This window comes from Ornithorhynchus anatinus, chromosome 11, assembly GCF_004115215.2.
Source record: "Ornithorhynchus anatinus isolate Pmale09 chromosome 11, mOrnAna1.pri.v4, whole genome shotgun sequence".
Taxonomy (NCBI): domain Eukaryota; kingdom Metazoa; phylum Chordata; class Mammalia; order Monotremata; family Ornithorhynchidae; genus Ornithorhynchus; species Ornithorhynchus anatinus.
Genome location: NC_041738.1, coordinates 12,529,915 through 12,550,905, shown reverse-complemented (window position 1 = coordinate 12,550,905; position 20,991 = coordinate 12,529,915). Strand labels below are relative to the sequence as shown.

Below are 20,991 nucleotides of genomic sequence, written 5' to 3'. Positions count from 1 at the left end.
CTCAAGGTGAGGCCGAGAAAAAGGCACAGCCTCCAGCACAGGAGGAAGGTCGGTGTGTCTGTGTGCCTGTTGTATGAGCATCTGTGTTAGGAGGAGAAAATCGGGGGCCATCCTGTGGAGCTGGGGGGCTACAGGGAGCTGGATGGGCTACGGGGGACCAGCGCGGGAGGAGGAGGGGGAAGCGCCGAGGAAAGTGCACGGCTTCTCAGTAGGATGGTTTCTCCTTTCATTTATTTCTAATTTTTATTGATCCTAATTTTTTTTTGTTGATTTTTTAAATCGATGGGTGGCATTGTACCTCCTTTAAGGCTGTTATCTCGCCTTCTCAGGCTGCAGTTGTTTAATTCTAAGGGTGGCCCGGCCGTCTTGGGCCCAGCTGTCGGGCCCTGACCTCGCCAGACCAGGCCGCATGGCTCAGCGAGCAACGAGGGGCTCATTTCTCACCTCCATGCCGCCCGACCCCCTGCCCCCCGCCAGCCTTTCGGGTGGTCCCTTCGCACCCCCGTGTCCCCCTCTCCGGGATGAGGGGGTCCCCGTTGCCGCCCACCCCATCCCTCCTGCTCCCTAGGGACCCACACCCCATCTCCTTCCCCAGGCCGCAGGACCAGCCGGGGGGGGAAGAGGGATTTAGGAAAAAGACTCCACAGCGGAGACCCCCTCCTAAATATACATCGAGGCTTTCAACCCCGAAACCTCTCCAGTGCCCGTGGCAACCCCGATTCCTATAAATCGGGGTCCCTTCTCTTTCCGATGCCTAATCGATGGCAGATTTTTACATCCCCAATTCCCCTTTCTGCCTTATTTCTGGATTTTCCCCCGGCCTCCCGGGATTTTTCCCATCCTTTCCCGGCCACCTCTTTGGGGGGTGGGGGATTTGGGCGGCGGGGGGGGGGGAGACCTATCTATGTGGCAGGGGGAGAAGGGGGAATTTTTGGGGAAGGGGGGGTCTCTCTGCGTCCCTTCTCCTCAAACACCCTGAAGGAATGGGGTCACGTGGGGAGGGGGCGTGGCTCACTCTTGTCTGGAGGAAAAAAAAGGCCATTTTGTGTATGTCCCCCCCCCAGGTCCCCTCCCCTTTCCCACTCCCCTCCCACCTTCCCTCCTTCCCTCCCTCCTTCCCTCTGTCCCTCTCTCCCTCCCTCCCTCCCTCCCAGCCGCTTTCACAAACTCCTTTCTTATAGTGTGGCTTCTCCCCTCCCGCCTCCGCCGACCCCGGCCCAGCCCCGTCCCTGGCAAGGCCCGGACCCCAGACCCAGGTAGGCCCAGCCCCCAGCCCCAGGTAGGCGGCCCCCCCATCCCTTCCCATCCCCCTGCACCCCCAAATCCGGCTGGGGATCCGGCTGTGGGTGGGGGGCACTGGAGGGGCAGCTCCCCCTCCCCCAATTCCCCCCTGCCCCCCGGATCGGGGGCGATCAGGCTGTCGTGTGTGCGTCCCCAGACCCCCAGTCCGTCCATCCATCCGTCTGCCGGTCCTTCTTTCCCCCCCCACCCCCAATTCCTCTCCCCTCTCCCTCTTTTTCCTCTTTTCCTTCTTCTGCTTTCAAGATGGCCGATGCCCAGTCCCCTTTTTTTTCCCCCCCGAAGCCCCGGGCCCCCCAGCCCCCCTCCCCAGCCCCCCCATCGCCTTTGTGCCGCAGCCCCCCGCCCCGAAATACTGCGCCCCCATCTCTCCCCGCCCGCCCGGGAGTTGGGGGAAGGGGTCAAGGTGGGGGGCTTCGAGGAAAGGGGGAGGGTCTGTGATTCAGCCCCCTCCCCTAAATCCCCCCGGGATCCTGCAGGCTGGGGAGGGGGGAGCTGACAGCCCCCGAGGTGGGGTGGGTGGGGGGGGTCTCCCCAGGGCCTGGAGCGGCTTGGACGTCCAGGGGAGACTGGGGGCGGGGGGCAGGGGCTTCAGAGGCCGCCCCTCCCCCCCATAGAGCGGGGGTCCGCCTTTCCTCTCCTCTACAGCGCGGTCCCGCCTCTCCTGGAAAAAGCCATCCTACCTCCTCCCCTCTAAGGCGCCTCCTCTGGCCCCCTCCCCTCTTCCCCCTCCCCGCTGAAAAGTTTGATCCCGGAGGCGGGGGAGGGGTCGGGTCATCGCCCTGCCCAAATCTACCCGACCCCTCACCCCCCACCTCGGGAGAGGCCAGGAGGGGGGTTTTGTCGCGATACTGCCAATCCATCGGGGGGATATTGGGGTCTGGGGTCCCCCGGCCTGCACCATCGCCCCCTTCCCCTCCGGGTACCCCCTTCTTCTGGGCTCCCCAGACCCCCTCCCACCCCCCAGCCCGAGGGATGGAGGGGAGGGGGCGTGTTGCCTATAAATATTATAGGACCGGCTCTCCACTGGCCCTCTCCCTGGCCTTCCAGCTTTCCCTCCCTCTCTCTTTGTCTCGCCCTGTCTCTCGGTCAGGCCGTCTCTGCCGGTCTCCCCCGTCTCTGCCACTACGGGATCTCCCTCCTTCCCATCCCACCCGGGCCCCAAATTCCTCATCCAGGCCTCCGCGGGAGCCGGAGAGCCATCCGGGACCAACCGTCAAACGGTGGGGTGGAGGGTGGGCAGGGGGCTAGGCCCCTTCCCCCTCGCCCCCACACCTTGACCTTGGCCTTGGGCAAGGGACCCTTGGAGCCTCGGATCCTTGGGGGGCAAGGGACGCTTGGATCCGGGACACATCCAGGGCTACTAGACGGGGCCCAGGCCGGGATGGTCTTTGTCGGGGTGAGATTTCTGGGGAAACTTGCCCGTTAGGAGTTCTACACAAAAGGTGTGTGTCTCTGTGTGTGTTTGCATCTGCCGGGGTGTGTGTGTGTGCGTGATTTCCCTGGCAGGTTGGGTGCCTCTATGTGGACCCCTGGCTGAACCTATTTCTGGGTGCGTGTCAGGGTGAGGAGCCCGGAGTGTGTCTAGCTGGGAGTGTTTGGATGCTCCGAGTGTGTGTGTATGTGTGTGTGCCCCTCTGGGTCTGTGAGTGTGCGGGGGTGGGTGTATCTGGTTGGATGTGTGTTTGTGTGAATGTGTCTGGTGGGTGTGGGTCTCGATGTCTGTGCGAATGGCCGGGGTTGCCTATCCGCTGGGTATGTGATGCCGGCAGTTGACTAGGAGTGGGTGGGGGTGGGGGGTGCGGGGGTGCGGGGGGGCACGGTTGTGTGTCTGGGTACGCATATGTGTGAGTCTCCCTAGGTTTGGGTGTGTCTGGCCGGGTCCGTGAGTGTGTATCTGCCCGTCTTTGTGGGTGTCTGTGTCTAGCTCTGTCTGGCTTTAGTAGGTGTATGTGTGTATCCGACTGGCAAGGGCTGTGGGTGTGTTTGGCTTAGAATGCTTGTAGCTGAGCCTCTGTGTGTTTGTGGGTGCCTGTGGATGTGTGTCTCGCTCTCGCTGGATGCCCAGGCATCCGATTTGGCTGGAGATGTGTGCGTGCGTATGTGTTAATTCACTCAGTCCTATTTATTGAGTTCTTACTGCGTGCAAAGCACTGTAGTAAGCGCTTGAGTGTGGGGGTGCCTTGCAGGGGGTGGGGGTGTGTGTCTGCCTGGGGTGTGGGGTCTTTGTCTTGGGCCGTGTCTCACGTGGGCCTCGGGCATGCCACCCAGTCCCGCCCGGGGGTTTCCTTAGACCCGCGGGAAGACTGACCGGTGACCGGCGGCCGGCGTGGGCAGGGAGGCCCCGGGCCCACCGACCCAGGCAGATTGGGGCGCGGGGGTGAAGCCCCCGGCTCCCCGGCCCTCCGCCGGCCCGGCTCTCGGCCCTCGCGAGGCGGGGCCCCGGGCAGACGCCCGGGCACCGCTCGCTGGGAGAAGGCGCGGAGGAAGCCAAGTCGCGCCCACGTGTCGGCAGACGCACGGGGGCAAAGACGGGCACTTACACAGATATCGCCGCGGCCACATGAAACACAGATGGGTGTATACACCCAGAGAGGCACGCGCACACAAACGTATGTACACAAAGCACCCGATAAAGCACCCGCCCGGAAGCCCTCACACAGACGCGTGAGGGCCACTGCTCTGGGGAGGAGGCCGAGGGCACGGCTCCCCTCAGCTGGGCAGTGCCAGCCGCAGCCGTGGTCCCAAAGAAGGATGGGCTGCGGGGAGGACAGCCTTATATTGCGCTCTCCCGAGCGCCTACTACAGTGCTTTGCACACAGTAAGCGCTCAATCAATACGATCGAATGAGGCCATGCCGGCAAGTTGGGCGTGGGATGAGGCGTCCCTGCCCCTCTCCCAGCTCTCCCGGAAAAAAATCTCTGCCTCTTGAGCGAGCCCCATGTCCCGGGACCCATTGGGAAAGAGGCCCCGGGTTTTGAGGGGTCCAGAGACGGCGTGCGACTCGGCCAGCATCACCCAAGTTTTCGAGACTAGAACTCAGGTCTCTTCCTCCTCCTTTCTCTGAAGTTGGGGAGAGGCCTGGCCTTGGGCATCCTTCCCAGAGAGTGGAACCCAGCAGCCTCTCCTCTCTGGAAAGGCCCTCGTTGATGTTGGCAGAAACTCCCGATGGATTTAGCCCCGAATCGGGATGGAGCCCCAACGTTGATTGATTGATTGACTGAATAATAGATTAATTGAAAGCAACTTTTCAGAGAGGCTCCAGAGACTCTCTGAATGCCCTCTGCGGTAGAAGGAGAAGGTCTGGAGGAAGTGTTTTCTGTTTTTATGTTACTTCTCTTATAGCTGCAGCCTGATTTCTCTAAGGCCAAGTTTCATTTTGAGGAGGGGCGGAAGGGCAGGTGGGCTCGGGGCTGATGTGCTTGATGGAGCCACAGAGTCGCAATAATTGTTATTATTGTAATAAATGTAGTATTTGTGAAGCACTTACTATGTACCAGGCACTGTGCTAAGCGCCGGGGAGGATCAAGCAAATTGGGTCGGACCCAGTCCCTGTCCCGCTTGGGGCTCACAGTCTCGATCCCTATTTTGCAGACGAGGTAGATGAGGCACAGAGAGGTGAAATGACTTCCCAAGGCCACACAGCAGACAAGTAGAAGAGCCGGGATTGTGTTTCATATCCCCGTGGGCACATATTCCCTGTAAACACACACAGACACACTCCCTCGTCCTCTGGACTGTAAGTTCACCGTGGGCAGGGAGTGTCACCCTTTATTGTTGTACTTTCCCAAGCGCTCCATACAGTGTTATGCACGCAGTAAGCACTCAATAAATATGATTGAACGAACTCTCACGGGACAGTGTTAACTTCCAGCAGTGCTGTGTGTCCTTGGGCCGGACACTTAACCTTTCTGGGCCTCAGTTTCTCCCCCTGGAAACAAAGCCTCTTACAGTGCGGCTGGGAAGAGAGATGGTAGGAAGATGCCTCAGGCGAGGTCAGCTGAGAAATTCCTTGGGCTAGTGGGGGTGGGGAGAGGCCCCTTATCATTCATTCATTCATTAGTATTTATTGAACACAACGTTTAATTCTGGTACTTGTGAAGCCCTTACTATGTGCCAAGGGCTGTTCTAAGCACTGGAGTGGATCCAGCTTAATCAGGTTGGACAAAGTCCCTGTCCCACGTGGGGCTCACAGTCTCAAAACCCATTTTTTACCGATGAGGGAACTGAGGCACAGAGAAGTGAAAAGACTTCCCCAAGGTCACACAGCAGGCACATGGCAGAGCCTGGATTAGTACCCATGATCTTCTGACTCCAGTGGAAAGAGCACGGACTTGGGAGCCAGAGGACATGGGTTTGAATCCCGGCTCTGCCACTTGTCAGCTGGGTGACTGTGGGGAAGTCACTTCACTTCTCTGTGCCTCAGTTACCTCATCTGTAAAATGGGGATGAAGACTGTGAGCCTCACATGGGACAACCTGATGACCCTGTATCTCCCTCAGCACTTAGAACAGTGCTCTGCACATAGTAAGCGCGTAACAAATACCAACATTATTATTATTTTTATTACTGCACTGTGCTGCTTCTCTACCAAGTGCAGAGCACTGTGCTAAGCGTTTGGGAGAGGACAAATCAACAATAAACAGACATTTTCCACGCCCACAACGAGTTTATCAGTCCCCTGCTTCCAAACAGGGTGGCTCCTCTCCCCAGTTCAGCTCAAAAGTCGGGGAGGCCTTCCCAGGAAGAGGCGGTTCTGGGGGAGGGAATCCATCATCACCCAATCAGTCGTACTTACTGAACCCTTACAGTGTGCGAACACTGTACTAAGTGCTAGGGAGAGTGCCGTATAAAAGAGTTGGCAGCCCTGTTCCCCGCCCACAAGGAGTTTACAGTCTAGAGGGGGAAACAGACATAATTATAGAAAAATAAATTCCAGATGTAGACATGAGTGCTGTGGGGCTGGGGTTGGACGGGGTGAATAAAGGGAGCAAAGCAGGGAGACGCAGAAGGGAGGGGGAGAAATTATCTAAATTAACTAATCCCGGCTCTGCCGTTTGTCTGCTTTGTGACCTTGGGCAAGTCACTTCGCTTCTCTGGCCCTCAGTTACCTCATCTGCAAAATGGGGATTGAGACGGTGAGCCCCATGTGGGACAGGGATGGAGTCCAACCCGATTTGCCCATATCCGCTCCAGGGCTTAGTACAGTGTTCTAATCCCGGCCCCACCACTTCTCAGCTGTGACTTCGGGCAAGTCACTTCATTTCTCTGTGTCAAAGTGACCTCCTCAGTAAAATGCTCATTAAGACTGTGAGCCCCAAATGGAACGACCTGAACCTTGTTATCTACCCCCGTGTCTAGAACAGTGCTTGGCACATAGTAAGCGTTTAACAAATGCCATTATTACTATTATTCAATAAATACTATTGAATGAATGAATTGGGGTGGGGGGCGACCGGAAGAAACGGGCAGCAAGAGGGACTAAGGTTAGATAACTGGAAGAACTTCCCAGCTGGAAGAGTGAGTTGGTCTGGAGGAATTCTCACTTGGAGCTGTGATTTTGGGGCATTTGATATTCACCCCCATAGCATTTGTATATGTACCTGTATTGCATTTCTTTGCGTTTGTTGTATCGTACTCTCCCAACCACTTAATACAGTGCTCTGCACCCAGGAGGTACTCAGTAAATACTATTGATGATCATTGAGGATGCCCTTCCTTCCAGATTACCCAAAGAGCAGTCAAAGAGGACCCTGAGGGGTTTAGAGGTGGTCCGGGTGAGAGGCAGGGGGCTGGACTAGTTGACCTTTTTTCCTGCTCTGGATTATATGATACGTGGACTCTGGGGTCCGGCATCGGAGTCTGTACAGGAGATCCTGGTTGTGAGTCTGGGTGAAAATGAGTGTGTGAAACCAGGCATGTAAGTAGAGAAGCAGCGTGGCTTAGCGGAAAGAGCCCGGGCTTGGGAGTCAGCAGTTGTGGGTTCTAATGCCGGCTCCGCCACTTATCGGCTGTGTGACTTTGGACAAGTCACTTGACTTCTCTATGCCTCCGTGACCTCATCTGTAAAATGGGGATGAAGACTGTGAGCCCCACGTGGGATGACCTGATCACCTTCTATCCCCCCCAGCACTTAGAACAGTGCTTGGCACATAGTAAGCGCTTAACAAATACCATCATCATTATTATTATTATGAACGTGTCTGCTAATTCTGTTGTGCTCTCCCAAGCCCTTAGCACAGTGCTCCGATGATAATGATGGTATTAAGCCCTTACTATGTGCCAAGCACCGGTCTAATTGCTGGGGGAGATGCAAGGCAATCACGTTTTCCCCGTGGGGCTCACAGTTTTAATCCCCATTTTACAGAGGAGGTAACTGAGGCACAGAGAAATGAAGTGACTTGTCCACAATCACTCAGCTGATAAGTGGTGGAGCCCTTCTGCACCTAGTAAGTACTCAATAAATACTATTGAACGATTGATTGAAAAGGAGCGTGTGCGTGGCTGGCTGCGAATGGGAAACTGGGCATGGCGGCCTTTCTCTCTGTGAATTATGTGTATTTCTAGGTGGATGTGTCCAAGGCCCCCCCCCCCCCCCCCCAATTGACAATGGGGTAATCAGAATAAATACGACCATACAGTTGATCATACATATATTCATTCATTCATTCATTCATGCTTATTGTGTGCAGAGCACTGTACTAAGCGCTTGGAATGTACAGTTCGGGCGGATAGAGACGATCCCTGCCCAACCACGGTCTGACAGTCAATCAATGGTGTTTATTGAGGGCTTATTGTGTGCAGAACACGGCACTAAAGGCTTGGGAAAGAATAATACAACCGTGTTGGTGGATGTGATGCCCGCCCACAAAGAGTTTACCGTCTTGGGGCGGGGGGAGACAAAAACACACAAACACACCCGCCCACACACATCCTTAAATGCTAAGGGAGAGCAAAGAATAGTTAGGCCCTAGAGGCGTCTTGATGGGACCTGTGGGTCAGGAGGACAGGCTGCTGCGGCCTGCCCGCCTCGCTCGGGACCTGGATCTTGGATCCTGGGGAGAAAGAAGAGAAGCAGTGGAAAGAGCCTGGGCTTGGGAGTCAGAGGTCATGGGTTCTAATCCCAGCTCTGCCACTTATCAGCTGTGTGACTTTGGGCAAGTCACTTCACTTCTCTGGGCCCCAGTGACCTCTTCTGTAAATTGGGGATGAAAACCGTGAGCCCCACATGGGACGACCTGATCACCTTATATCCCCCCTAGCGCTTAGAACAGTGCTTGGCACATAGTAAGCGCTTAACAAAGGCCCCCCTCCCCGACGAGGAAAGGAAGAGGAAAGGGTTAAGGGAGCCCCTCTCCCCCCTCCCCGGCCCCCCGGCCGCCCAGGCTGGGGCTGAAGCAGGATCTGGTGTCAGGTGTGTGTGTGTGAGCCCGGGTGTGGGGCTCAGAGGAGCTGGGGGGCTGTGGGGAGGGGGGGTTGGTGTGCTCCTGTTTACTGTTGCTGTTGGAACCCTGCCAGCCAGGCCCTACAGGTAACTATGGCAACCAGGAGAGACCACTAATCGGGAGCCAGGAACCCCCTCCCCACCTCCCCATCCTGCCCCCGACGTCCGCCACCCACCCCTCCAGGTGACAAGGAGTCCGGTTTTGTCGGAGCGGGGATGGGGCCTGGGGGGGAGACTGGCTCGGGATGTGGTTTTTCACGGGAGGTGGGGTGTGCGTGTGTGTTGGGCGAGAGGATGGAGGGGTCTCCCCTCCCTCCGTCCATTCCAACCCTAAGAGGTGGTCCGCTGTCCACCCGCTTCCACCCCCGCCCCCCAGTCAAGGCGCTGGGACTTTAGGGGTGAGCCCGGGCCTGGGGGTCGTGGAGGAGGGATCTGGCGTGGTGACCCTCCAAGTCGGGGTGGGGCGAGGCAACGGGGAGAGACCCTCGCCCACTGACCCCCGCCAACCACTTCCATCTAACCAAGTGGGGGTCACAGGGCAGACGTGAGTGACTCTGTGTGTGTCCGGAGTCCGGGTGTGAATGTGTATGCGCCTGTCTCAAAATTATGGTATTTGAAAAGCCCTTAATGTGTAAAGTACTGTTCTGAGGCCTGGGGGAGGTACGAGCTAATCAGGCTGGATAAAGAAGTCTGTGTGTATGTGAGGCTGTGTGTAGACTTTCTAGGTGTGTGTGTGTGGGGGGGTGTTTGCGTATGTGCCTGTCAGTTTGTCTGTGTACGTTTGTTGGAGGGTGTCCGAGCGTATACTGAGCATACCGTGGGGGTGTATGTCTGCGCGAAATAGCCAGGGGTGTGTCGGGTGTGTATGTGGACTTTTGAGTAGGGGCCTGTCAGTTTGTGTATGTTTGTTGGAGGGTGTCTGGGCATATAATGAGCGGAGTGTGTGTGTGTGAATGGGTGTACTGTCCAGGTGTGCGTCTGGTGTGCGTCTGGTGTGCATGCGTGTATAAGGGCGTCGGAGTACGTGCCTGACAGTTTGTCCGTGTACGTTTGTCGGAGGGTGTCTGAGCCTATACTGAGCACGCTGGCTGTGTGTGTGTGCTTACGTGCTTGGGTATTTGTGTACCTGTGCTGCAACTGACTTTGCCATGGGCTTAAAGCCAGTTGGGTTGGACGTTCAGAGGAGTGCAATGTTTGCACTGGGGAGTGTGTGTGTGTTTGTGACCTGCATCCTGGTGGGGAGGCTCCCCCCCCACACTCCCCAGGCCCTGGGGCCTCTTGGCTGTGGAGGCCCCTGGGTAGACCCCTTCCAGAACCAACTGCTCCCACGAGGGGAGAAGGTGGGGTGGGAAGGGGAGGGAGTTGTGGGGACCTGGAGGGGGGGCGGGGTCCCCCTCCTCCCTCCCCCAGGATGGTTGTAATAAAATTTGGGCATCTGGCCAGCCATCAGGGTTCCCATGGAAACAGTGAAGCGGCAATCAAGGCGGAGCCTGAACATCCTGACCACCTCCCCGCCCCCCGGAAATCATAGAAAGAGGGAAGACTGGGATACCCTTGGGGGCTTTTTGGGAGCGGGGATGTGTCTGCTTTCCAGCCTCCATCTCTCTGGGGTCTCTGCCACCCCGAGACCCCCAGAGAGGAAACCAGGCCCGGCAGGGCAGCAGGGAGGGTCTTCCTCTGGGGGTTCAGCAGCCTCTCAGGTCTCTGGGTCCCTGGGCCCGTCTCTGCCTCCGAGCAGCTCTGCCTGGAAGTCCGTCCGTCTGCCTGCCTGCCTGTCTGTCTCCTTCTCTGTCTCTCTCCACCCTCTGACCCAGTTCCTATGTCTGTCTCGCTCTGGGTCCGGCTTCAGAGTTCCTGTGTCTCGGGGTTCCTTATTTTGGGCCTGTGTATGAGACAGAGAGATAGAGACACAGAGACAGTGAATGTGTGCTTGTATGTGTGTTCTGTGTCTGTCCGCCTCTCTAGATCTGTGTCTGTGTGTTTCCGAGTTGTGTGTCAGCCGCTTTCTGTGTCTCTCTCCTAATCTGCAGATGCCAAAGTCTCTCTGCGTCTCTCCCTGGCTCTGGGCCCCTGGGTCTCTCTAGATCTGTGTCTGCATATCTCTTAGTTTCTGGGTCTGTTGGCCGCTTCTGGTTTCTGCCAGTCGGAATTATTGGTATTGTTATTCCGGTATTTGTTAAGCGCGTACTAGATGCCAAGCACTGTTCTAAGGGCTGGGGTCTATACAAGGTAATCAGGCCGTCCCACGTGGGGCTCACAATCTTAATCCCCATTTTCCAGATGAGGCAGTTGAGGCACAGAGCGGAGTCTCTCCCTGGCTCTGGGCCTCTGCCTCTCTTTGGACCTGGGGCTCCATGTCTCTCGGCGTGAGAGACTGGGGGCGTCTCTGTCTCTGGGCCTGTTGCTCTTTGGGCCCCTGCCAACACCCCTTCTCCCCACCCCCCAACCACCCCATTAGCGTCGCTATAGAAACCTGCATCTCTGGCTGCCAATGTCCCGGCATTGCCCACTTGGCCTGTCCCCAAATCCTGTGTCCCGGGGGCGATTCCCACATGGGACCCTGGGAGGGAGAGCGGGAGAGCGGGGAGCTTTGGTGTTGGGGGTGGGAACTTCAGCTCCTGTGGATCTCTGCAAGGCCCCCAAAAAGTGGTGAAAAAGAGTACAGTGCTTAGGACAGTGCTCGGCAATTAATCACTCAATGACATTTATTGACTTCTTTTTGGGGAATCATAATCAGGGTATCTGTTAAGTGCTTATGTGCCAAGCACTGTTCCCGTTGTGGGCAGGGATTACCTCTCCTTTTTGCTCAATTGTACTTTCCAAGTGCTTACTACAGTGCTCTGCACAGAGTAAGCGCTCAAGAAATACGATTGAATGAATGAATGAATGAATGAGTGCTGTGGGCGTGAATAAAGGGATCAAATCCAAGTGCAAGGGCAACTAAGCGCTCAATAAATACCATTAATTGGAGGGAGAGAGAACCTTCCCACCATCCCCTCTCCGTGCCTACCCATGCTGGGGAAGCAGTATGGTCTAGTGGCTAGAGCCCGGCCTGGGAGTCAGAAGGACCTGGGTTCTAATCCCAACTCCACCACTTGCCTGCTGTGTGAACTTGGATAAATCACTTCACTTCCTCTGGGCCTCAATTCCCTCATCTGTAAAACTGGGATTAAAATGGGGAGCCCCATGTGGAACGGGGACCGTGTCCCTCCCAATTTGCTGGTATTCCCCCCACCTCTGACTAAAGTACCTGGCACACACAGTAAGCGCGTAACGAATACCGCAGATATTATTATTACCTGTATCCTCCCAGCGCTGAGTACAGTTCCTGGCACACAGTAAGCACTTAACAAATACCACAATTATTATTATTTCTTGTATTCCCACCCCCAGCACTGAGTACAGTTCCTGGCACACAATAAGCGCTTAACAAATACACATTTAATATTATTACCTGTCTCCTCCCCAGCGCTGAGTACACAATAAGTGCTTAACGCATAACACAATTATTATTTATTGTATTCCCCCCACCCCACAGTGTTGAGTACAGTACCTGGCCACCCAATAAGCACTTAATGAATACACTATTATTATTATTTGTACCCTCCCCAGCGCTGAGTACAGTGCCTGGCCACACAATGAGCCCTTAACAAATACCACAATTATTATTACTGCTTGTATCCTCCCCAGCGTTGAGTACAGTGCCTGGCAGACAATAAGCGCTTCATGAATACCACAGTTATGATTATTACTTGTATCCTTTCCAGCGCTGAGTAGAGTGCTCGACACATAGTAAGCACTTAAGAAATGCCATTACTATTATTTTTACACCCCGGATCTCTCCCACCACCACCAAAATCCCACCCAGGTCCAGACCCCACACCCAAACCCCTCTCGCCCAGACCTCCCTCTTGCTTCTGTCGGGGAAAGGGGTTTCTGTGTCTTTAAATGAGTTCTCTTTGGCCTCTCCCCGCTCTATAAATCTATTTCTTTTGGAGTCCTGCCAAGGTCCTGCCCTTCCCTCTCCTTACTCCCCCCCAGGGTAACAAGGACAAGAGTTGTGTGTGAGGGGCTGGGACTGGGAGGATGGGGAGGGGTCTGTCAGCCCCCTCCTGGTCCCAACCCCCCTCTAAAACTGCAGAAAACCCCCATCCTTCAACCTCCCCTCTGGCCCCACCGCCTCCTTTGTTCAGTCGCATTTATTGAGCGCTTAGAGTGTGCACAGCACTGTATTAAGCGCTTGGGAGAGTACACTATAACAATAATCAGACGCATTCCCTGTCCACAACAAGCTTAGTGTCTAGAGGGGAAGACAGACATTAAAATAATTAAACGACAGATGTGGACCTAAGTGACTTGTAATAATAATGTTGGCATTTGTTAAGCGCTGTGTGCTGAGCACTGTTCTAAGCGCTGGGGTAGATACGGGGTAATCAGGTTGTCCCACGAGGGGCTCACAGTCTTAATCTCCATTTTATAGAGGAGGGAACTGAGGCCCCGAGAAGTGAAACGACTGGCCCAAAATCACACAGCTGACAGGTGGCGGAGCTGGGATTAGAACCCATGACCTCTGACTCCTAAGCCCGGGCTCTTTCCACTGAGCCACACTGTACTTTCCAAGCGCTTAGTACAGTGCTCTGCACACAGTAAACGCTCAATAAATACGATCGAGTGAATGAATGAATGAAAGTGCTGTGGGGTTGGGAGGGCGGATGAATAAAGGAGCCAGTCAGGGAGAGGCAGAAGGGAGCTGAGGAAAAGGAAAACAGGGTTTAGTCGGGGAGAATCTCAGAGCTGCAAGCGAGCTGCTTAGCCCAGCGCTCTGCACACAATAAGTGCTCAATAAATATTGATCGATTGTTTGAAAGGTCACCTGGCCCAGATCCCTGCCTCCAGGCTCCAGGACACAGTCGATCAGTCCATTACATTTACTGAGCGTGCTTTCTGTGTGCGGAGCACTTGGGAGAGCCTAACGAAGAGTGCTTGGCATACAGTGAGTGCTTAATACCGTAATTATTAGTTACTATTAATGGAGTTAGTAGACGCGATCAGAGCACTGTGCTAAGCACCTGGAATCAATCATTCAATCGTATTTTGTTGAGCGCTTACTGTGTGCGGAGCGCTGTACCAAGTGGGATTTATTGAGCGCTTATTATGTGCAGAGCACTGTACTAAGCGCTCAGGAGAGTACAGGACAGTAGCCCAGAGTCAGCAGACCTGTTCCCCACCCACACCGAGCTTGCAGGCTAGAGGAAGCTCTCAAGAGTTGCTAGACAAGATCCCTGACCTCAGGGAGCATATGAGTTGGAATCCAGACCCTCCCTCCAGCTTTCCCCGGGGTGAATTTAATTCTCCTGATTAAAATTCCTGGAAATCACTTTCTTTCGGCTCTTCAAACTGCCCCTTGTGGCAGGAGAAGTTTGCTGATGCTTGTTTCCTCGGAGCTGGTGGGGGAGCGGAATTGCAGTCAATCCATCAATCAATCAATCAGTGATATTTTTTCAAGTGCTTCCTATGTGTAGAGCACTGTACTAAGCACATGGGAGAATCCCGTACAAATTGGTAGGCCTAATTCCCGCCTTCAAGGAGCTTACAGCCCATGGGCCCCATATTGAAACCGTGAGCCCCATGTGGGACAGGGACTGTGTCCAACTCAAGTTGCTTGTATTCCCTCCTAGCGCTTAGTACAGTGCCTGGCACACTGGAAGTGCTTAACAAATGCCATTATTATTATTCATAGCAGGGGGAGACAACGCGAAAATAAATCACAGGCAAGGGAAGCGATGGAGTATTTAGGAAGTCCTCTAGACTGTAAACGGTATGTGTTGGTTATACTGTTTTATATTGTACTCATCTGAGCGCTTAGTAGAGTGCTCTGCACACAAGTGAGCGCTCAACAGAAACAACTGACTGGGGAAGTGCTGTGGAGGGGACGGGGGGAATATAAGTGCTTGGGTGAGGCAGGAGGGAGGGAAAATAGACGGGGGGAATGAGAGCTTAGTCTGGGAATGCTTCCTGGAGGAGATGAGATTTTAGTAGGACTTTGAAGATAATACTAGTAGTAACGATTGTGGTGTTTCTTTAGTGCTTACTATGTGCCACGCACTGACCTAAGCCCTGGGATAAATACAAGATAATCAGGTCCCACGTGGGGCTCACTGTCTAAGTAGGAGGGACAACAGGTGTTGAATCCCCATTTTGCAGTTGAGGAGACTGAGGCACAGAGAAGTGAAATGACTTGCCCACAGTCACACGGCAGGGAAGCGGAGGAGCCGGGAGGAGAACCCAAGGCCTCTGACTCCAAAACCTGTGCTCTTCCCGCCCGGTCGTACTGGGGAGAGTGGTGGTCTGTCAGATAGGAAGCGGGAAGGGGCTCCAGCGGGAGGACATGAAGAAGGGGTTGACAGTGAGAGAAACGAGACCGAGGTAGAGAGTTTAGGTTGGTGTGAGAGGAGAAAAGTGTGTGGGCTGGGTTGTATTGAGAGAAGAACGAGCATCAGACAAAAACTCCTCACCGTTAGCTTTAAAGCACGTAATCCATTCGCCTCCTCCTACCTCACCTCGTAGTGCAACCCAGCGCGCAGACTCCGCTCCTCTAACGCGAACCTTCTCACCGTGCCTCCATCTCCTCTGTCTCGCCGCCGACCTCTCGCCCACATCCTACTTCTGGCCTGGAACGCCCGCCCTCCTCATATCAGACCCATAATTGCTCTCCCCGACTTCAAAACCTTATCGAAGGCCCGTCTCCTCCAAGAGGCCTTCCCTGACTGAGCCCTCCTCTCCTCTTCTCCCACTCCCTTCTGCGTCGCCCTGACTTGCTCCTTCGTGCGTCTTCCCTCCCATCCCCATAGCACATATGTATAAATCTGTATATATCCGTAATTTATGTATTTATTTAGCTCTTTATATTAGTGTCTGTCTCCCCCCTCTAGACTGGGAGCTCAATGGGGGCAAGAATATATCTGTTTGTTGTTATATGGTCCTCACCCAAGTGCTTACACACAGTAAACACTCAATAAATATGATTGACTAGGAATAGAATGGTGGGGGGAGGGTGTGTATATGTGTGTGGGTTTAGTAGTGTTTATTAAGTATCAACTGGATGCAGTACACAGCTCTAAGTGCTAGGAAGATACTAAATAAAATTGTGGTGCCCCCGCCCCCACAAGTAGCTTACACACACACTCTCATCTGAGAGCAAAGCACAGCGAGAAACAGGGGGTTGCTGAGAAGGGAGAATTGGGGAGAAGGGAGAATGTGCGTGTGCACGTGTGTCCTTGTCTTGCCCATGTGTGTCTGTCTCGCCTGTTGTACTGCTCCCCTTTCTCTTAACCTACCAGGTCCTTCGAGCCCCTGGTTAACACCCAGCGACAGGCCATTTCCGGGTGGTGGGGGTCTGTCCGGGGGTCTCCCGCAGAGGGTCCTGGAGGCTGTGCCAGCCCAGCGTGCCCCCTCCCCAGCCTCGGGCTCCGCCAGCCTCCACTTGGTGCGGCCTTCCTTCTGCCCAAAATGATGGCGCCCTCCACCCCGCTCCCCCGGCGTCCCCCCGAGCCGGAGCCTTAAACGCCCTCCTCCTTCCCTCCTTAGCCCGCTCTCCCCGCCCCGGCAGGGCCCGGGCACCATGCACCGATCCACCCGCATCAAGATCACAGAGCTCAACCCTCACCTCATGTGCGCCCTCTGCGGGGGCTACTTCATCGACGCCACCACCATCGTCGAGTGCCTGCATTCCTGTGAGCGGCCCCGGGGGCGGGACTGAGGGGGTCGGGGGGCCCGAGGGAGGAGGAGGAAGGGCCGGGGGCCGACACATCTGGCCTCACCCGTCCTTCTTCCTCCCGTCTCCCCGGCCAGTCTGCAAAACGTGCATCGTGCGCTACCTAGAAGCCAACAAGTACTGCCCCATGTGCGACGCCCAGGTGCACAAGACCCGGCCCCTGCTCAGCATCAGGTCGGGGGGGGCACCCCGGGGCGGGCGGCGGGGGGCACACCCGGCTCGCGCCCACCCTTCTGCCGCTCCCCTGGACGGGCAGGACCCCACGATCCATCCCCCCCTTGCCCGTATTTTCCAGGTCAGACAAGACCCTCCAGGACATCGTGTACAAACTGGTGCCGGGGCTCTTCAAAGGTAACGAATTCCCCCTTCCCTCGCCGCCCCGCCCCCCATCCCGGCCCCCCATTTCTCCCTTCTCACCACCACCCCTGTTGCCCGCTGTGCTTCGCTCTCTCAGATGAGATGAAACGGCGGCGAGACTTCTACGCGGCGTATCCCCTGACGGATGGTGAGAAACCCGCCCCCTTGGGTGCCACCGGGGTGGGTAGGGCCTCCTGGCTTTTTGCCCCGGGCAGACACGGGTGGAAGGGCGCGCGGACAATAGCGGGGCACTCCCGGAGCGTGCCGTCCGCTCTGTGACGTTGGGTAAGTCACTTCACTTCTCCGTGCCCCAGTCACCCCATCCCTAAAATGGCGACCGGGACCGTGTCCGACCCGATTGACTTGTCTCCACCCCGGTGCTTAGTACAGCACCTGGCGTGTAGGAAGCGCTTCGCAAATGCCCTCATGTTTACTCTGATCCCGTCGCTCGTCCTCCCCGACCCCATCCCCACAGTCCCGAACGGCTCCAACGAAGACCGCGGGGAGGTTCTGGAGCAGGACAAGGGGGCCCTGACCGACGACGAGATCGTCAGCCTCTCCATCGAGTTCTACGAAGAGCTCAGGTGAGTCCACCGAGCCCCCCGCCCCCGGACCCCCTCTCGGGTGAGGGTCTCCGCTCCCCTTTGCCAGGGTAGGGGGCTAGGGCCCGTTTCCCCGGGGACCCCAGACCCTCCCCCGCCCTCCGCCCCCACAGACATGGTGACGGGGGGGTGTGGAATCTTTCCCCCAGGGACGAGAAAAAGGAGTCTCTGGAGAACGGGGCCGGAGACAAGGAAAAGGTGTGGGCCGCCGTCCGTGGGTATTGGGGGTGCTGGGGGTGGTTTGAGGGGGGCTGGGGAAAGGGTCGGGGAGGGGAGACCGGAAGGGATCATCGGGGACCCCCCCACCTCTCTCCTCTCCCCATCCGGCTCTCTCCCCGTTCTCTCCCCCTCCCAGAAGACAGGGGTGCGTTTCCTGCGCTGCCCAGCCGCCATGACGGTCATGCACCTGGCCAAGTTTCTCCGGAACAAGATGGACGTGCCCAGCAAATACAAAGTGAGACCCCTCGACGGGGGTGGGGTCGGGGGACGAGTGCATACTCACGCACACAAACAGGAGCGTGCCCAGATGTCTCCAGCGCGGCCTCATGGTTAGAGCCCAGGCCTGGGAGTCAGGAGGACCTGAGTTCTGATCCCGACTCTACCACTTGTCCGACCTGGGACAAGTCACTTCACTTCTCTGGGCCTCAGTTCCCTCATCTGTAAAACGGGGTTTTAGACGGTGAGCCCCATGTGGGGCGGGAAGTGTGTCTGACCCCATTTGCTTATATTCACCCCAGCGCTTAGTACAGGTGCCTGGCATAGAGTAAGCACTTAACCAATACCACAGTCATCATCATCATCTCCATTCTGCCTCCTCTTATTCGGTCAGGGCTGGTTTTCCGAGAAGGGGGCGTTCTCCAGGCCCCTTGGCTTCTCTGCCCTGAATCCCCCTCCCCGATCCCCTACCACTCTGGGACAGGAGGAGATGACGATCCGGCCTTCCGGGGGGCTCCTGGGATCCGGCTGGGGGGGGCGGAAGTCGGTGGTCGGGCCTGGGCGTCCGGGGGATCCACGGTTTCGAGGCTCTCGGCTCTCGGCTCCTGTGGCTCTGTAGCAGCCAGAGAAAATCCCAAATTTAGCTATTTAAAAATTGCCCACGGGTGCTCCCCCCAATAATAATAATAATTGTGGTGTTTATTAAGTGCTTAATATGTGCCAGGCACCATACTAAGCACTGGGGTGGATACAAGCAAATGGTTGGACACAGTCCCTGTCCCACAGGGGGCTCACAGTCTCCACCCCCATTTTACAGATGAGGTAGCCGAGGCCCAGAGAAGTGTGGAGTTGCCCGAGGTCACGCAGCAGACTTCCCTCCCGTCCCACCAGCACCTCAGGCCGGGGTGGGGGGTCGCTTTGGGGAATGGAGGGGGGGATTTCCCCAAAGGTCGTCTTGTCCGTTCCCCTGCCTCCGCAGGTGGAAGTGCTGTATGAAGATGAGCCGCTGAAGGAGTATTACACCCTCATGGACATCGCCTACATCTACCCCTGGAGACGGGTGAGAGAGGGGAGCACGGGGGAGCGGGGGTCCCTCCGGGGAAACCTCGGCAGCCGCCTCGCGGAGGCCCTGCTCGTGGTGCCCCTGGCCCCTGGCCGGAACACCACAGGCCCCGACCCGGAGGGCTGGAGAAGGGCCACCCGGACCACCCGGCCAAGGACCGATTCCCCGCCGGGGAAAGGGTGCGGGCCCACGGTCTCGGGCCTCAGCCACAGCTGCCGTCTTCTGTCGTGCGTGAGCTTCGGTCCCGGTCACCGCGTGTGCACACACCTGTGCCTGTGTGCGATAAACAGGGGAGAGGGGGGGCAGGTCTGCGGGCCGGCGGGAGAAAAACAGCCCCCAGGTGGACGACGCCTACTCCTTCGGGGATTTAATTAGGAGCAGGTGCGGCTACTCTGCTCCGCTTCCTCCTCCGGCTGCCTCTCTCGGCGACTCCGTCTCTGTCGGCGTCTCCGTCTCTGTCGGCGTCTCTGCCTCCCCTCCCTGCCCCGGGGACCAGCGGGGTCCCCAGTCCCTCGGGGTGGGGGGCCGGGGATGGGAGAGCCCAGGAGCCCGCCCGCCCGCCCCCTCACGTCCCCCGTCCCCCCGGCAGAACGGCCCCCTCCCCCTCAAGTACCGCGTCCAGCCGGCCTGCAAGCGTCTGAAGCTGTCCCCGGCCGCCCCCTCGGAGGGCACCAACACCAGCGGCACGTCCGAGTGCGAGTCCGTCAGCGACAAGGAGCCCAGCCCGGCCGCCCTGCCCTCCTCCGCCTCCGCCGCCCTGCCCAGCCCCGCCACGCCCTCCCACGGCTCGCCCGGCGCCCACGGTCCCCCCGCGGCCCTGCCCACGCCCCCCAGCCCTGCCCCCGCCCCGGCCCCCGCCACCCTCAACGGCACCTCGAACTGCCTGCAGCTTCCCGTGCCCGCCAACAGGGGACGGAAAGTGACTGTGAACTGTGCCCCGGTGCCACCTTTGACCTGAGGCCGGCCCCCTCCCCAGTCCCCCCCGACCCCCGTCCCCCTCCGACCCACCCCCGTCCCTCCCCAAGCCCACCCCTCCCCCCCAGCTTCTCCTTCCCGGCCCCCTACCCGACCCATATCCCTCCCCCCCCCCCCCCCCGGCCCCAGGGGGTGGGTTTTATAAATAAATATATATATATATGTACATAGGCCAAAACAAATATACACACTTATTTTCTATGCACGGCCAGATTACTTTAAAGGCGCGGAGACACGAGGATCCCTGCGCGTTTGGGACCCTCGAGGGTTTTCCGTGGGGGATGGGGCGGGCGGGCTCCGAAACTCCCCTCCACCGTCCGGACACCGTGGAGTAACCTCTCCGCGGGGGCGGCTGAGGACAATGTGAGGGGGGCTCTCGTGCCTGGGCGGGCCTAGGGCGATCAGGGCAGAGACGATTTAGCAGCCGTTCCATCACTCTGTAGTGAGATATCTCTCTGTGGCCACCCCCTACGCCGCCGCAGGGCAAGGGTGGCACGGTGTTGGAGGGAGGGAGAGGGGTCAGGGGTCAGAAAACAGGGAAAGAAGGAGGGTGGGGGGAAAAGCAGAATCCTCAATTACAGTGATTGAACCCCTCCAGCAAGCAGGGTGCTGTACTGGCCACCCACGGAATGCCAGGCACAAAACCGGGAGCTCATTGTATGCAGGCCACTGGCCTGGGGGTCTACTACTACAACTAATGGTATGTGTTAAGCGCTTCCTATGTGCAGGCACTCTTCTAAGCTCCGGGAATGATACGAGATAGGTTGGACCCAGTCCCTGTCCTACATAAGGCTCACAGTCTTAATTCCCCTTTTACATCAGAGGTAACTGAGGCCCGGGGGAGTGAGGTGACTTGCCCGAGGTCCCACGGCGGGCGAGTGGTGGAGCCGGCATTAGAACCCAGGACCTGATTCCCAGGCCCGGGCTCTATCCACTAGGCCATGCTGTTCACAAGGCCCAAGGGGAGCTGGTCTAGGCTGCCCCGCCGGAGGAGAGGCATTTGCTACTCCCATATTGCTCAGGGATCAGGAGGAGGGAGTGG

At 57.1% G+C, this 20,991-nt stretch overlaps 1 protein-coding gene across 6 annotated transcripts; it reads left to right on the top strand.

Annotated features, from left to right (window-relative positions):
• The first annotated feature begins 1,122 nt into the window (after positions 1–1,122).
• PCGF2 (polycomb group ring finger 2) lies at positions 1,123–19,960 on the top strand. Of its 6 annotated transcripts, none has more exons than XM_029074501.2 (10): positions 1,123–1,256; positions 16,331–16,476; positions 16,595–16,691; positions 16,813–16,868; positions 16,972–17,022; positions 17,350–17,458; positions 17,626–17,674; positions 17,835–17,930; positions 18,891–18,971; positions 19,564–19,960. In XM_029074501.2, exons 2-10 carry the CDS (start codon positions 16,365–16,367, stop codon positions 19,930–19,932), a joined length of 1,020 nt encoding a protein of 339 aa, XP_028930334.1. In that variant the 5' UTR covers positions 1,123–1,256; positions 16,331–16,364; the 3' UTR covers positions 19,933–19,960. The 6 variants fall into 6 exon arrangements, with proteins under 6 accessions (XP_028930334.1, XP_028930336.1, XP_028930335.1 ...); XM_029074503.2 differs by lacking the exon at positions 1,123–1,256 and adding an exon at positions 2,575–2,698; XM_029074502.2 differs by lacking the exon at positions 1,123–1,256 and adding an exon at positions 2,575–2,744.
• The last annotated feature ends 1,031 nt before the right edge of the window (positions 19,961–20,991 follow it).